We start from the raw sequence: 16,350 nt of genomic DNA on the forward strand, positions 1-16,350 counted from the left end.
TTTTAATGGGGGGAAATATATGAAACAAGAATGACAGAATGCTGTTAACTGGTAAAGCTGAGTGATGGCTACTTGGTTAAGTGATGGTTATATTTTTCTCTCCACTTGTATATAGCTTATGTCTAAAGTTTTCCAAATAAAAAAGTTCAAAAATTAAAAAAAAATTTCATGTGTGATAAAATGCACATAAAAGTTACCATCTTAACCATTTTAAAGTGTAGGGTTCAGTGGTACTGAATACCTAATGTTGTGCAACCATCACCAGCATTCATCCCCACAACTCTTTTCATCTTGTCAAACTGAAACTCTTATCTATACCCGCTAAACAATAACTCCCCATTCCCTTTCCCTGACAACCAACATTCTACTTTCTGTTTCTGTGATTTTGACTATTCTAAATACCTCATATAAATGGAATCATACCGTATTCGTTTTTTTGTGTGACTTATTTCACTTAGCATAATGTCCTCAAGGTTCATCCATGTTGTGGCATATTACAGAATTTTTAAGGCTGAATAATATTCCATTGTATGTAACAACAAATGTATACCACATTTTGCTTATCCATTCATCCACAGATGGACACTTGGGTTGCTTCCACATTTTAGCTGTCGTGAAGAGTGCCATGAACATGGGTGTACCAATATCTCTTCAAGATCCTGCTTTCAGCTCTTTCGGGTATATACCAAGAAGCAGACTTGCTGGATCATATGGTAATTCTATTTTTAATTTTTTAAGGAACTACCATACTATTTCCCACAGTGGCTGTACCATTTTACATTCTCACCAACAGTGCACAAGGGTGCCAGTTCCAAAGAGCTAACTTTTATGTGGCTTTAGAAATGTTCATTTAAATCTGAGAGGTTAGCGACCCAAAGGGGCAAATTCATTATGAAATTCATTGTGACCATATGTATTATGGTTTTATTATAGTAACCACTTGTTGGGTGCCTACCCTGTGCCAGGTACTTTAACATTTTACCCGAACGCCAGTCTCTATACGATTCTAATTCTTACAATAATCTTTCAATATAGGTATTATAACCTCCATTTCACAAATGAGGCTAAAGATTAAATAGCTCATCCAAGGTCATACATCTAAGAAAGTGGCCCAAGCGATACTCATACCCAGGTCTCACTCCAAGCCAGAACCCTATTATTCCACAACATCAAGGGGCTATTGGGAGTGACTAATCCCACAGAATCCGGGATACTGCGCTTTTTCAGTGATTTTTTTTTCCCCCGGTAAATTACTCCAGACAAACGCGCCGAAGGGGAAGTATAAACGGAAGACCCTTTCAGATTAGTCAGCTGAGCAGGTGCGTTCGCCCTTACTCAGATATTCGGATTTTGTGAGGGAGTAAAATGGTGAGCGTGTGGCCGCCACGAGGCCAATAACCGAAGCTGAGAAAAAGAGCGCGGGGTAGAGGTTTCACTGGGTCTTTCAGCTTCATTCTTAATCGGCGTTTTCGTAGACCCCTACACCAGGGGCGGGAAAGTGTGCGTACGACTGTGGAGAGAAAGGATGGGTGGAGGAGGAAGACTCTCCAGCCAAGCGCAAAGCAAGCGACTCCGCCGCCTGGCGCAGTTGCCAAGACAGTGCGGCCAGGGCAGCAACGGCACCAACGGCAGAAACCACACCGCGTCCCGGCGGCGGTGGCAGCGAGCCCCAGTGACGCATTGCAGGTACGAACCAGCCAATCAGAGGCCGGTTCAACGATCGTCGCGTTACGCGTCGCAACCACGATGCTCTTCCGCGCCGCAAAGTAGCGCCTCTCAGGCGCGACTCCACCGGCCCTTCAACGGCTCGCTGGGAAGCGAAACCCACTTACGCCATCCGTTCGCCCCCCTCCCTTTAGCTCTTGTATCGTCGACCACACAACTGTGGATAAAGGGGTCTCGAGAGGAGTTGGAGTGGAGGGGGTTGGCCGGGACTCGTTTGTGATGTTCCGTTATCTGGCGTGCGGCGGAGGGATCTGGCGGAGGGAGGTGTTTATGAGGCGCTGGGGGCGGAGGAGGAGAATTAGTCCGAGTGGAGCGAGCGAGCTGAGTGGTTGTGTAGTCGAGTCCCGGAGACCGGTAGCGCTTGCAGCATGGTGAGTGCGTCGCTAAGCTGCCGGCGCTCGGCCTGTGGGGGGAAGAGGCTGAAGCGAATTCACGAAAGAAAGGGAACTTGCCACCCTCACACTCTACAGGAGTGGTTTTCGCCAGGGGGATGGCGCACATGAGGCTGGGGGCGCCCGCGGCCGTTGTGTCGCAGGTGCTTCCCCACCCCCCCCATTCTCCTCAGGGAGGTGTCCCCTAGTGTACTGGGGGCCGGGCGCACCGCCCCCGGCGCTGCGGAGCTCCTCAGGGGCTGGATGAGGATGGAGCCCGGGCGGGGGGCAGGTCGGCCCCCGGGGGAGGCGAGAGTGGAAGGGGGGGGCGAGCAGGAGCGCAGAAGCTTTGGGTCGGGCATCTCGAAAGGTCAGCCCGGGGCCGGATTCAAAAGCCCAACGGACGGTTGGTGCGGACGCCAGGAAGCGCTTTTGTCCGCGCGCGGCCGCCTTGCGCCGAGGGGGCGGGCGGGAGCGCGCGAGGCCGTCAGCCCGCAGCCCCGCGGGTCGGGCCGGGAGGGGGCGAGGGGCGGGCGCGCTGTGTGGGCCGAGCCCGCGCGGCGCTGGGAGCGGCCGGGGGCGGGGCGGGGCGGGCGCGGGGCTGGGGCCGCCGCCCGCCCGGCTAGGCTCGCGCCTCAGCTGCTGCGCTGGCACCTGCAGGACTGCGGAGGTCTGGGCGGCCCGCGGCACTGCGAGGCCGGCCGTTCCGGCATAGGTTGGGGAGGGCAGCCTCGGCCGGTTCCCATCCCCCTCTGGCGGCGCGAAGGAAGCTCGGTGATTCCTGATCTTTTTGCTCCCTCTGCGCCTTGAGACCTAATTCCACCTCCCAGGCTGGACATTTAAAATAAAAAAAAATTTTTGAAGTGGTTTTGTCGTTGAAGGAAATGGCTGTATATCTGAAGTCAGGCGCAGCCTCCCACTATTCATCTCGTTAGAGAAAGCCAGAGGCTCCAGCTGGGGGGTCTGAAAGGCATTTCCTGTTCACCTACCGAAAGCCAGCTCCGGGGTGACTGTTGTTCTGTTGTGAAAGTCGGTCTTACTATCCTGTAACAAATGGAAGGATGCCTTTGAGAAGGGCCACAGTCCTCCTCTTGAGTGCTCACGTGCACGCCGTAATGTTAAAGAACCACTACCACACACACTGTTGCCCCGCTCCAACCCCCTTGAAAATAACTGGTATTTCCGTAGAGAAAGTGCCAGATAGCTTAACGTGCAGTTTAGTTCATTTGTACAGTAATGGCTGTCAAAGACCGTCGTGAAAGAAGGGGGACAGGGAATTTTTAAAAGCATTTTCCTGTCACTAGAGACCGGAACTCCAGTTCTTTCCTGTTTAATAATAAAAAAAAAAAAAAAACTAATGAGGGCGGTAATTTGCAATACTTATTTTGTCGTTTCTTCTGCCAAGTGGTTACGGGAGATGGGTGTGTCCGGGAGGCAAGGTGACATCTTAAACAGGAGTTGGGAATCCTTGCCAACTGAAACCTCCAGCATGTATGGGCGTGGGGAGAGGAGTTCGCATTTGTTTGATGTACTCTTCCATCTTGATATTCTAAATTCTAAATTTGAATGTGCTGGTTGAGTTTACTTTTAGGTGAAACAGGGTGTACACTATAGGCATGTAATTAAGATTCAAAATTGTGGGGTAAATTTTTTTTTTTTTAATTTCTCATGTGAAAGGTAAGGTTTCTTCCTGATCAGTCTGATAATTGAATCAAGAGCTCAAATGGAGTTTCTTGGTGAGGCAGAGTTTGTATCTACCCTTCGGGGTCCTTTGCCAAGGGTAGGCTTTTGTAGTTACTGTTCACATCATTGATGTTTGGGGGGGTTTCAGTTAGTTAAATTGACAGTCATTGTTAACTAATTTGGGAATTGTCCTCAGGTAATTTTATAATTATAAGACCTGATGATTTAAAATTAGGACTCTGTAAAGTCAGAGAATGAACATGTATTTGATGTGGAAGTGGAATAAGTTTGCTCACATGGCTCTTGGGTTTACATATAGTTGATGCATGCTCAAGGGAGATTGATTGCATTAAGAAGACTTGAGGCTGGGGTGATAAGTAAAAGATGTGAAGAGGTAGAAAATTTGGTCACTTCAGTCTAAATAAATATCCCATCGAACAGCAAAAAGATCTGTTTCTACTAGACTGAAGAAATTCACCAAGGCTCTATTAAAATGTAGAAAGTTCTAGATTCAGCTAGAATGATCAAATTAGGCCTTTAGTAAAGGTAATTTTTAAGAAGTAATATCTTCTAGCGTTTTCTCTTTTGGACCAAGATGCCGTATAAGTGCTGGTCTATCAGAATGAAAGGTATCTTAAACTCTACTGAAATAATTTAGAGATTGCTTTTGATATAGATAAAACAAATACCCTGATTTCTGAAATGGTAGAAAAATTTTTACTTATGAAGCCTTTGTTGTATCTAAGTAGTACTTGGAGTAAACAGGAATCAATGAAGGGTGGAAGTTTGTTTCATTTCAAGCCTATGGACCGATACACTTACTCAGATGAATTTTGGATTATTTTTATACCACCTTTCACTAGATATGCTCCAAGGGTATCCATACCTACTTTTGAATGCCATTTTGGAAATGTTTAATAGGTATGTAATTTCCTTAAGGTCACACATGTAGTCTAGATTAGTAGTGTTTTTATCAGTGTTGACAAATCACCTGCATTTCTCCAAAATGCAGATTCTAGTCCAGTAGGTCTGAGGTGGAACCTGAGAGTGTACTGATGCCTGGGAGCTTTCTCTAGAGTTGACAAGAGCAATAGGAAGAATTACATCAATATTTGTAGAAACAAAGGAGTAAGAACTAGTCATCTCTCTAGTGAGTTATTTACTGAGACAAACACACATTTTGATGAGCTTGAGTTTTCCCAAAAGTATAATTCTTTTAGTTCTTCTACCAAGAAAATGACTCTCTCCATAGACAGAAATAAGAACCAAATTTATTTGTGTTTCATTGGAAAAGGCTTACAAATTACAGTGCTAGGGAGCTTTGTGTTTTTGCTTTTAGTAGGCTTTAATCTGAATGTTGCTGATAAAGGTTATTTTAAAACCTTGAACTCTGGGTTAGTAGTAAATACAAAAAAATTGTCTTTAAGTTTCCTGAAACATTGCAAGCAATATCTAGCACTTTCAGGCTATGTGACTTAGTGTCCTGTTTATTCCTTGAAGCTCATTTGTGATCTTTACTGAGATCGCAGACAGGATGGTGTGGGGCCATTAAAATTTTGACTTTTCGAGCAAAATTGGTTAATTTTAAAGTTTTCTTCCTGAGGCCTTCTCAGCTTTCGTACAAATGAGTCTTCTCAAAATCTCTTCCCGCACAACTTGTCGAGAGAAAAATCCCTGTTGTTTCTGCACATAGCAGTCATTCCTTCAGCTTTCGCACATGCTGCAGTGTCTTCCACACATTTGGCTTAACTAGTCCTAAACTGATGTGTCCTGCCACATCTGTCCCTGGGCTTGCAACTTGTGGTTTCAGTTTGTGGAAGTAGATTTTCTCATCTTAAAGTTAACATGGAATGTGGTGAGTTTGCTGTAAAGGGCTTGATAATGCCCCACCTGTCTCCCTTCTGTGTGGAAGTTGAACTAGTCAGGTTGGTGTTTAACATTACATTGTAGGTTCTTTGGTTAATTAATTGATATAAAATAGTTATCACTGAACTCTTTGGGCTAGCCCTTTACATAGCTTCTCACTTACTGTGCACAATAACACTGCAAGGTAGGTATTAATATTCTGTGTCACAGGTGAAGTTGACAATGAGAGGTTGAGTAACATGTCCAAGGTCACAGCTATTGAGTGGCAGAGCTGGGATACTAGCCCAGCGATGACTCAAAGCACCATGCTTTTTTCTTCCACCATGCCATGTTGCCCTTCTTTCAAAAATGATAGACGTCTAGCAGAATGGAATGAGACTAGAAGTAAATCATCTATAGTCTCTAACAAAGTAAAAATTAACTCAGTGGATTTACTGGGTTTTAAATCTTATCCCTAGAGAAAACAATCGACTGATTTTATACCAAATACTTGGAGGATTGGGATTTGTAAGGATAAAAGTAGATAATTTTTATTTTATAAACTTCTGCATTTGAGCTTAATTATTGGCTCTTCAATTTTAAGTTACTAGACTATTGGCTTTTTTTCTTTTCTTTTTTCTAAAGCAACGAGTTGAGTTTGCATCAAGGTCAAATCAAAACTGTTTATCAGGGAAAGAAACTTCTCCTCTTCTGGTTTCTTCTCAAATGTTCTCATGCTGTCTCCTAGAGAAAAAAATGTGATGCTATCCTATATTAAGGTTTTATCCTTTCCAGGGGTGTGTTCATTTAAAATGAAGGAAACCAGGCAGGGTTTATTCTTCTTCTCATACCAATAAGTGAATGGATTAATCATAGTACACTTGACTTCTGTAGGTAGGAATATTAGATAGGAGGCTATTTCTTGTCAGTGCCTCTGGATATATGTACCAATAAGCAATGAAATGTCCAAGGATGAAGGCCACATGAAGAACAAGGAGGCTTGTTATTTTGCAAATATCTTTATAATATTATGGTGTGCTCTGAATTTAAAATTGAAGGTATTGGATATGTCTGACACCTTAGTGTTTAATTCTGACTCTACTAGTTAGTAGTTTTGTACTCCCGCTCGCTGAAATTTAACCTGAGCCTCTCTCCCCATCTGTGAGATAGGGTATTAGTGATATTATTAATACCATTAAGGGTTGTTGTGAAGATTGAATAAAAACAACATATAGCAGGTGCCTGAATGTGTGTTTTTTTAAGTAAAAACAAGTAACTTTACTCCATTTTCTAAAAACATCACAGATCTTATGCTCACTTTGGAATTTCAAACATAAAGAGAAAATAAGTAGCTGGACTTAACATTTTGTAAGTAATGTACTTCAAATATTCAGAATCCTGGATTCTCTGCAGTTGCATGGCAGGTGAGGAGGAGTAAAAACTGGTAACTTTCAAACATAAAGAGAAAATAAGTAGCTGGACTTAACATTTTGTAAGTAATGTACTTCAAATATTCAGAATCCTGGATTCTCTGCAGTTGCATGGCAGGTGAGGAGGAGTAAAAACTGGTACCTTTCATGTTGCTCCAACCAGGACAGCTTGGATTTTTGTCTTTTTGATAGTTTTGCTTAGTAATTTTTTTGTTCTTGTTGAAGTTTTGAAAATCACATATATGTCCAAGTGAAGTATTTAGCCACTTACAGGGGAATTTTAAATGTAGTCCTTGTTCATTATTTTTGATTCAATGGAGATTTCTGGTATTAATGGTTTGTATTTACCTGAGGAGGTGAGCTTAAGTTTAGATATCTAATTTTGAAAAAGGAAACATTTCTATTGGATCTATCCTTGCTTTAGAAGAATACCAATTCCAATTAAACTTTATAGTATGCTAGATTTGCTTTTTAAAAATTTGTGTAAAATTAGACTTTCAAACGTATTCTGAAATATTTTCGTATCTTAAACTTGGGGGCGAGTTAGCTTAGCTTTGAAGATAAGATGTGTGCATTTTCTGCCCACCTGTGTTTGGTACTAAGGAATGTTGAACTAAGTAAAGTTTATGGAACAGGGTGAACCTTGAATGTTTTTTTGTTTTTAATTTTTATTTATTTATTTATGGCTGGGTTGGGTCTTCATTGCTGCATGCGGGCATTCTCTAGTTGTGGTGAGCACAGGCTACTCTTCGTTGCGCTGTGCGTGCTTCTCATTGTGGCAGCTTGTTGTGGAGCACGGGCTATAGGCACGCGGGCTTTAGTAGTTGCAGCACGTGGGCTTTAGTAGTTGCAGCACGTGGGCTCAATAGTTGTGGCACACGGGCTTAGTTGCTCCGCAGCATGTGGGATCTTCCTGGACCAGGGGTCGAACCCTTGTCCCCTGCATTGGCAGGTGGATTCTTAACCACTGCACCGCCAGGGAAGTCCCACCTTGAATGTTTTTAAACTTGTTTCTGTGAGTGTTAAACTACATACTCTCAAGCCACTTAACTATTTCTTTGATCTCTTTGTAGGCTGACCAGCTGACTGAAGAGCAGATTGCAGGTGAGAAATAACTTTGCTAGATTATACCCATTGGATTTTATTATAAATTGATTCGCTGTTCTCAAAATAAGGTACTTGTATGACAGAATTAACTTTGATCTGTGTAGTAGATGGTAACAAATGAGTGTAATACAGTAATTGAACCTACTCTGGCAAGTGAGAAAGTAAACTTGACTGTGAAGATGTGTGGGGCTAAATGTAATTAAAGACATGTTTTTAGGTTATGTGGATATACTTTTGAGCCTGGTAGGGGTGGTCTTTGTTTTTCTTAAAGATTATCTTGCTGTAAAACATGAATTCTGGGCAGTTTTTAACACTTCAGCGTCATATCAGTCTCCATAGGAAAAGAGGCCAAATAGTAGTTAATAGGTAACTAGAAATGTAAAATCAGAAAATGAACGTTGAATTTACCCTGGTTTAAAGTAGATAATATTTTAACCTTAGAATTGCATATATGGTCATTCAGGGAATAACCATTTCTCTAGTGAAACACTTAGATCCAAAAGTTAGCATTCTACTTTACAGATGTAGTAATTTGAATTTTATCTTAAAAAGCAGTGATAGCTGTTGAAATCAGTTGTAAGTTTTGTATCCTTTGATTTGCTGTGGAAGTATGTGAAATTGCTACATAAAACTTGATGAGATGTTGTCAATACGCCGAACCATTAGTACTTTTGATTTTATTCTACTACTTTGAGATGGCTAGTTAACATCAAAATGTTGGGGAAAATTAATAAATGGTGTTTTGTTTTTTTGATTGCAGTGTTGAAATGCTTTTCAAACTCTATTCCTTGACTTTGATTTATAGACTTATTAACAAAAGCATCAAGCAGTTTTGATTGCCATAGTTTTCCTGGTAGGCAAGGAATTTCAAGAGCTCAAAATCACTAAAGCTTTTTTTTTTTTTTTTTTTTTTTTAATGCTAGAGTAAACTGAGAAACCCAGTTGGAACTGAGCTATGTAGCCCATTTAAAGTAAGCTCCACCCCTCATACACAAATTTGGTGGAGCCAGAAATCATTAGTCTCCTCAAATACTCATCACAAAATAGTATTTGCTAGGACTGTGTAAAGTAGAAACCTATTAGCATTAAGGACCAATTTAAGCAGGTTTTATTTTTATTTCTTACTGTGCATTTGACTTAAACTGGGAATTTGCTTTTTAGAGTTGGTAAATTTGCATGTATAGGGTGTGTTGAAGTAGTCAAGCACAGCTTTGGAAATAATTTCTTCATTTATAAGTGTATTGATGAAATGTAAATTATTCTGGAGTAGTTTTCTATATAATGTCTTCAGGAAATGACTTGGGGTATTATTTCCACTCTTAAGTTCTTACCTTCTCTAATACACCTGTCTTTGCCTTTAATTTCTCGGTAGTCCCAGTCAGGTAGTTCTGCACGGCACAGCATGTTCACTTTAGGATAGAAAATGTATTACTCAAGGTGCCCGTCACATAGTTGATGCTCATTACTCCTCTCCCAAACACACATGCAACTCTTTTAAAAAGTAGTTTGTGTCTGTTAAATATAAGAGGCTCAATCCTCTGGCTGATTGCATTTTTGTAAAGAATACTTGTAGTTCATGGGACATTGTCTTTAAGATAAATTCTGTCTTTTCATTGGTTCCTATCATACAATTAAATTTCTAGTGAGAGTGGTAGAAAAATCTATTTTAGGTTCTTTCCATACTCTGCCTTTTCCTAGGCTTTTAATAAAGCTGTTCTTGGACCCTAGGTTTTAGTGACCCTTTAAGGTAGAGGAGCCAAAGCTTTTATGCTATTAAAATAAAAATCCTGTGAAATTGTGGACCTTTTTATTTCCTCTGTATCCCCATACCTCCCACACAGTAAGGACTGAATAAATATTTCTTTTTTTTTTTTTTTTGCCATTTACAGTTTTATTAAATTCCCTTAAACTTTGAATAAATATTTCTTGAATAGATAAATTTTCAAAGAGGTGTGCCACACATGTATGTTCTAGAACAGTACCTACCCTATTCCTAAGAATTATTCTGCCTCCTCCCAAAGTCCCCTCTCAATGTCTACCTTTGAGGTGAAGGCAAAAAATTTTTTTAATCTGGTAAATTGTAATTGCTGGTAACCAGTAATATCTTAGAGTCTTAGCTCTACTTGTGCTAACAAGCTTCATACATATAATGCAAGGTTGAATATACTAAGGTACTTTTTATCTTCATCTGATAATCATTACTACTTCAGGTTTGAAATTCCTCTAACAAATAACTTAGTCTAGAAAAAAGTATGCTTATTGTTTAGGTGAAGTTTCTAGAGTTGTTTACGTTACCCTGGTCTTAAAGAGCAATCCAGAGCAGTCTAGTGTGACATCACTAACAAGTTAGTTTTGTTGATGACTCTGCCATGATGTCATTAGTTGTTGGTATTTAATATTTAAAGAAAAAATGTAAAATACTTTTTTTTTTCTTTAAAGAAATTTATGCCTAAACCATTGAACTTTTAAAGTTCAGTGTAGGGATAAAACTTACGTGATAAAAAAGTACTAATCTTACTCAACAATAAAGGTCTGGTACATGGCCTTTAAAGGATTAATAAGTTCAGAATTTTATAAATAAATAGAAATTGATAAACAGGCATTTGATTTTTCTTGTGATTGTTTCATGATGACCTGTTTTAATAGAATTATAAATTTATGTAAAAATATTTAGAAAGGTATCCTGGGGTTGCTAATGAACAAATAAAACAAGTAATATTACGATTTCTGAAAGTTTCAACTTGGGCATAACTAGAATGGATTTTGGGAGGTTCCATCAATTATGTTGAAGATAGCTGTTCTGTGACATTCAGGACCTGTTGTTTTCTTATCGTATATTGAGGTTTTGACTCCTAGGTTTATATTCAACTCATTCCTGGGAAATACTGTTTAGAATGATATGCTTCTATATATTAAGATTAAACTGTTCTGAAGCACAGGTGGTGAGCTATAAAAGCAGGTGGAATAAAATTGTACTTTTCAGTTTATTCTTATTTTAAGTTTTTGCAGGTGTTTCTGCCTCTAGTGTAAAAATACAAATAGAGATTTGGAATAAATCTTGACCTTCAAAGTATTTTTATTTGTTCCTTTTTGTATGCATGAAGTAAACACTAGTTACAGCATAGAAATGGTTTTATTTTCTGCTTTTCACTTATTCCAGCAAATATTTTAAGAGTTATTAGATGTTAAACTTCTTGAAATTTAGAACACACATACATAAACTTATAGCATGCATCTTTCAGAATTTGTCCTTTAAGTTAAATCGTTTAGTAAAATGATTATGGCTAGTTATACTGGGAATTTTTGTACATAATGGTGGTGTTACACGATAACTGTATTATAGCAGAGAATGTAATGTAAATAAATACAAATCTCTAAGTACTTTAATTTTCTTGGAGCCTAAGTTATTAGGTGACAGATGCTACTGTGTTCCAAACCTAATAGTTTATATATTTCTAGACAGTATTTGTACATCCTGGTTTTTTTTAAAAACCTGAGTGTAAAATGGAAATGTTTTCATCAAATTCTGCTGTTTGTAGGACTGTGATTTATTTTTGTCATTGGATTGGTCTAGGTTAGTACTGCATATTTTCATAAGATCAGTCAGTAGTTTGGTACTAAGCTTCTGATATCAGGTGAGTTCCTCTGAAGACAAGTAATATTTAAATGGAGTGGAATGTTTAGCACTCAGTAGTAATAAGTGGCACTTACTACTTACTGAGTGTAGCAAACTATAACTAGTCAGTGATACCTGGTCTAAAGCTAAGCAATTAAAAGAATCAAAGCAGAAGAAAATAATGTGATAATCCAAAAAGGTAATAGGACTCGGGTAGTTGTGTGGATAATTTTAAATAAAGAATCCATTTGGAGGCTATTGTGATAGTCCAGATAAAAGATGATAGGGTCATTAGCCAAAATGTTGGATGTAGAGATGAGCAAAGAATCAGGCAGTATTTAAATAGCAGAATTCAGCAGGCCTTGACAGTTTTCAGGGAAAAAGAATTAAGGTGGTTTTTGTTTGCATTCCTAGGCTTGCTGAGGAGTATAGAATTGATTTTCATTGTCTTCCTTGAGGTCATCCAGGGAAGATGTCCTGTAGGAGTGAGAAGTAAAAATATTATGTTGAGAGAGATGAGTGGACTAAAGATGTGAAGTCTTCATTATTGGTGGGCATAGATGAAATGGCCAAGGAGAGAAAAAAGGATGAGAAAATTGGTCACATCTATATGTAAGAGACAAATAGGAGCAAGACCCTTGTAAGACCCAAATAGAGCAAGGCAGTAGGAGGTAGAAGGTAAATTACTGTTGTGAAAGCCAAGAGAAGTTTGAGAGTTTTCCAGTGTAGTTGTAGATGCTGCAGGAAAATGAGACCAGCTTTTTCTTGACATTTATTAAGTAGTTATTTGCCAGGCATAGTTCTAAGTGCTTTGCCTATACTAATTCTTAAATTTAGGAAGTAGGTACAGTTATCCCCACTTAACACACATGAGAAAGCTGAGGCAGAAAATCTGCCCAAGGTTATTTACATTACTAGTAAGTAGCAGAGCTGGAATTTTTTAGCCCAGGCAGTTGAGTTCCAAAGTCCGCTTTTAGTTTCTGTGCTGTATGCTTCTGTGTTTGCTTGCTGACTGGGCCTAATATCTTTGCTAGCTTTGTTAACTAGCTCATTTATATGCCCTTGCACTACCAAATTAAATATCTGATTTAGTTTCTCTGTATTCAGGTATTCTGGACTGTTGCTCCAATAGCTTTCCATGTAATCTAGTGGTGAATTGAAAGCAACATAATTTCACAAGAAGATCTAAAAGATTTTAGGCAATAATATATCTCTATTATAAGCTTGGGATTTTATATTCTGAAGAAAGGTCTAAATTTTGTTTTCAGTGATACAGCACTTAGTTAAAACTGGCCATTCATATCTTGATCATCCCATTGTTAACATCATTATAGATTATTTGGTGATAGTCCCTTCTGTCTTCCAGAAAAGGAAACTAGCCTATAGCAGGTTGTTCTGAAGTTTAAAGTTTTTTGTTTTTAATTTAGTAGGTGATTAAATAGACTTAATTTTAACTTTGGGTATTATTGTAAGTAGTACAGTTGCTATATAGAAGTATGTATTTGGTAACAGTAGTTTTCCTTTTCTATTCTGAGTGTAGGTTAGATCTGTAATTTTGAATTGTGTTCCACAGAGCAGCTTCAACAGAAAATAGAGAAGGCAGTCATCTGGGGCTTTTAGTGTTTTCCTCTTTCAACAATAATTTGACTTTTATCTGGACTAGATTTTGGAGTTCCCTGTAAGATTTTAGATGAAAAAACTCTCAGGTAGATCAATATATGAGCATATGATTAGCTAAAAATGTTTGAAATACCACAAGGTGTCCCCCCCTAATCCTTCAGGAATCAAAATCCCATTTCAGGTCCTGTCTCTATATATACGTTTGCTTTGACGGTTGAGTAATAACATTTCATTTAGGAGGTTACTGTTTTATTGTTAACCTGTACATCTGGATTGTGGTCTCTCTTTCAAACAGAATTCAAAGAAGCTTTTTCACTATTTGACAAGGATGGTGATGGAACTATAACAACAAAGGAGTTGGGAACTGTAATGAGGTCTCTTGGGCAGAATCCCACAGAAGCAGAGTTACAGGACATGATTAATGAGGTGGATGCTGATGGTAAGTCTTTTTAGTTTTAGGGTTTGGGAAGGGGGAGTTGAAGAAGTGGAATTTAAGTTCTGTTGTAATGTTTCAACTACACAAACCATTTCAGGTAACGGCACAATTGACTTCCCGGAATTTCTGACAATGATGGCAAGAAAAATGAAAGACACAGACAGTGAAGAAGAAATTAGAGAAGCATTCCGTGTGTTTGATAAGGTAAGTATCCAAAGACCGGATTTGTTCAATTTTAATTTGAGGATAAAAAGATACCAGGACCTCTTAATCTGTAAAGACTTGTTTTTCTGATGATTTACCAACATACTTTAATATCAAGCAAAAGCTTTTTAAGAATTCAGTGTAGATGGAGGTTTCCTAATAACATATATATTGCATTAGTTTTGTGGCGAAAGAGGCATCACTTGACTTTGGAACCAAGAAATTGTGATTTCAATATAGGATATCCTGCTTGACTCTCAGTGACATTTAATATATAGGTCAGCTATTTGTAAACTCTCTTTAGTTTGTATAGATTACTAAAGTATATTTTGCTCCCTAATGTGAAGTTTAATAAACTTCTATTCCAACTCGTTACGTCTGTAATTTTGCTTAGACATTTTACTAAATTTTTTTGTAGGATGGTAATGGCTATATTAGTGCAGCAGAGCTCCGCCATGTGATGACAAACCTTGGAGAGAAGTTAACAGATGAAGAGGTTGATGAAATGATCAGGGAAGCAGATATTGATGGTGATGGTCAAGTAAACTATGAAGGTAAGTCTTTCACCGTCACTGCCTTATTCTGTGCTTTGACTTTAAGGTAGAGGTTCTTGTTAGGTATCTGATAGGTCAAAATTAGTGACTTCCCCCCCCCCCCCCCCAGAAATGGAGATGCTAAAACAGTTACTGATATTTACCAACCTTTTGCTATTCAGAGTGTTGTGTACAGATTAGGCAACATCATTGTCACCTGAGAACTTCTTAGAACTATTTATTATGAGATCCTACCCCTTTACTTAGAATCTACATTTTAATAAGATTCCTGGGTGATTTCATAATGCACATTAAAGTTTGAGAAGCACTGCACTCCAAACTATGATAAAACAATTTTTGTTAACAATCGTGGAACAGTGTGAAAAGCTTCTTCAAACTTATTTCAAGATCCTCAAAATTAAGGTGACTTTCTTTCATTGGATTCTCCTTTCCTCTAATTAGCTTTAAGTCTAAAATTGTACATGCTTCAGTTCAGAAGTATGATATATGATATTGAACTAAGCAAGAATGCTTTTTATTTGTAATAGCTTATCTAAAGCATTAATTTGGTTTATTCATTAATAATCATAAATAATTTTGGTTTATGAAGGTCCAGCCTTGGCAGTAAACTAGCTTTCCTCTGTACTTTATGATAATTTTGAGGAAAGAAAGGGGAATGGAGACTGCTCAGTGATTGAGTAAATGTGATTGGTTTTGTCAGACTTTTGCCATTGACTAACATTTTTGTGTACTTCTTTTTCAGAGTTTGTACAAATGATGACAGCAAAGTGAAGACATTGTACAGAATGTGTTAAATTTCTTGTACAAAATTGTTTATTTGCCTTTTCTTTGTTTGTAACTTATCTGTAAAAGGTTTCCCCCTATTGTCAAAAAAAATATGCATGTATAGTAATTAGGACTTCATTCCTCCATGTTTTCTTCCCGTATCTTACTGTCATTGTCCTGAAACCTTATTTTAGAAAAATTGATCAAATAACATGTTGCATGTGGCTTACTCTGGATATATCTAATAAGCCCTTCTGCACATCTAAACTTAGATGGAGTTGGTCAAATGAGGGAACATCTGGGTTATGCCTTTTTTTTTAAGTAGTTTTCTTTAGGAACTGTCAGCATGTTGTTGTTGAAGTGTGGAGTTGTAACTCTGCGTGGACTATGGACAGTCAACAATATGTACTTAAAAGTTGCACTATTGCAAAACGGGTGTTTTATCCAGGTACTCGTACACTATTTTTTTGTACTGCTGGTCCTGTACCAGAAACATTTTCTTTTATTGTTACTTGCTTTTTAAACTTTGTTTTAGCCACTTAAAGAAAATCTGCTTATGGCACAATTTGCCTCAAATCCATTCCAAGTTGTATATTTGTTTTCCAATAAAAAAAATTACAATTTACCCAACTGTTGCTCTGAATCTGAGTCATTTAATTAAGTTGAAGTTAAATAATTTTGAGAATCAAGTGGGGAGGTGGTTTCTACTTGGTATAATTTAAGTTTAGATAAGTAATTTTTTTGACTACTTAAGACTGTTTGGTTTTTAAATTATAATACTTCCTTCAAAAGGTTTAAGTGAAAGATTAAGAAACGTTTTGTAAGTGTACCTAGCATGGGGACTGGCATAAGGTAGGTGTTCAGTGTTGCTGCCTACCTTTTTAATATATTTTTCAACTTTGGCATTTGTTTATCCATATAGACTTCAGCCATGCAGTGATTTTTTTAAATGTGTTTAAAAACACAAAAAATCCAAATGGGGGTGGGTCATTAT

At 38.5% G+C, this 16,350-nt stretch overlaps 1 protein-coding gene across 1 annotated transcript; it reads left to right on the top strand.

Moving 5' to 3' along the window:
- Window positions 1-2,010: 2,010 nt before the first annotated feature.
- On the top strand, window positions 2,011-15,991 carry CALM2 (calmodulin 2). The gene is made up of 6 exons (XM_082427906.1): window positions 2,011-2,096; window positions 8,128-8,158; window positions 13,693-13,836; window positions 13,931-14,037; window positions 14,456-14,591; window positions 15,334-15,991. The coding sequence occupies exons 1-6, from the start codon at window positions 2,094-2,096 to the stop codon at window positions 15,360-15,362; spliced, it is 450 nt and encodes a 149-aa protein (XP_082284032.1). The 5' UTR covers window positions 2,011-2,093; the 3' UTR covers window positions 15,363-15,991.
- The last annotated feature ends 359 nt before the right edge of the window (window positions 15,992-16,350 follow it).

This window comes from Balaenoptera physalus (assembly GCF_965194825.1).
Source record: "Balaenoptera physalus genome assembly, chromosome: 15".
NCBI classification, from domain to species: domain Eukaryota; kingdom Metazoa; phylum Chordata; class Mammalia; order Artiodactyla; family Balaenopteridae; genus Balaenoptera; species Balaenoptera physalus.

What these genes read in the sequence shown, in the direction of transcription:
- CALM2 (XM_082427906.1), top strand. An exon ending in TAATGAGGTGGATGCTGATG is followed by an intron (nt 13,837 to 13,930) that starts GTAAGTCTTTTT and finishes AAACCATTTCAG; the next exon opens with GTAACGGCACAATTGACTTC. An exon ending in CATTCCGTGTGTTTGATAAG is followed by an intron (nt 14,038 to 14,455) that starts GTAAGTATCCAA and finishes ATTTTTTTGTAG; the next exon opens with GATGGTAATGGCTATATTAG.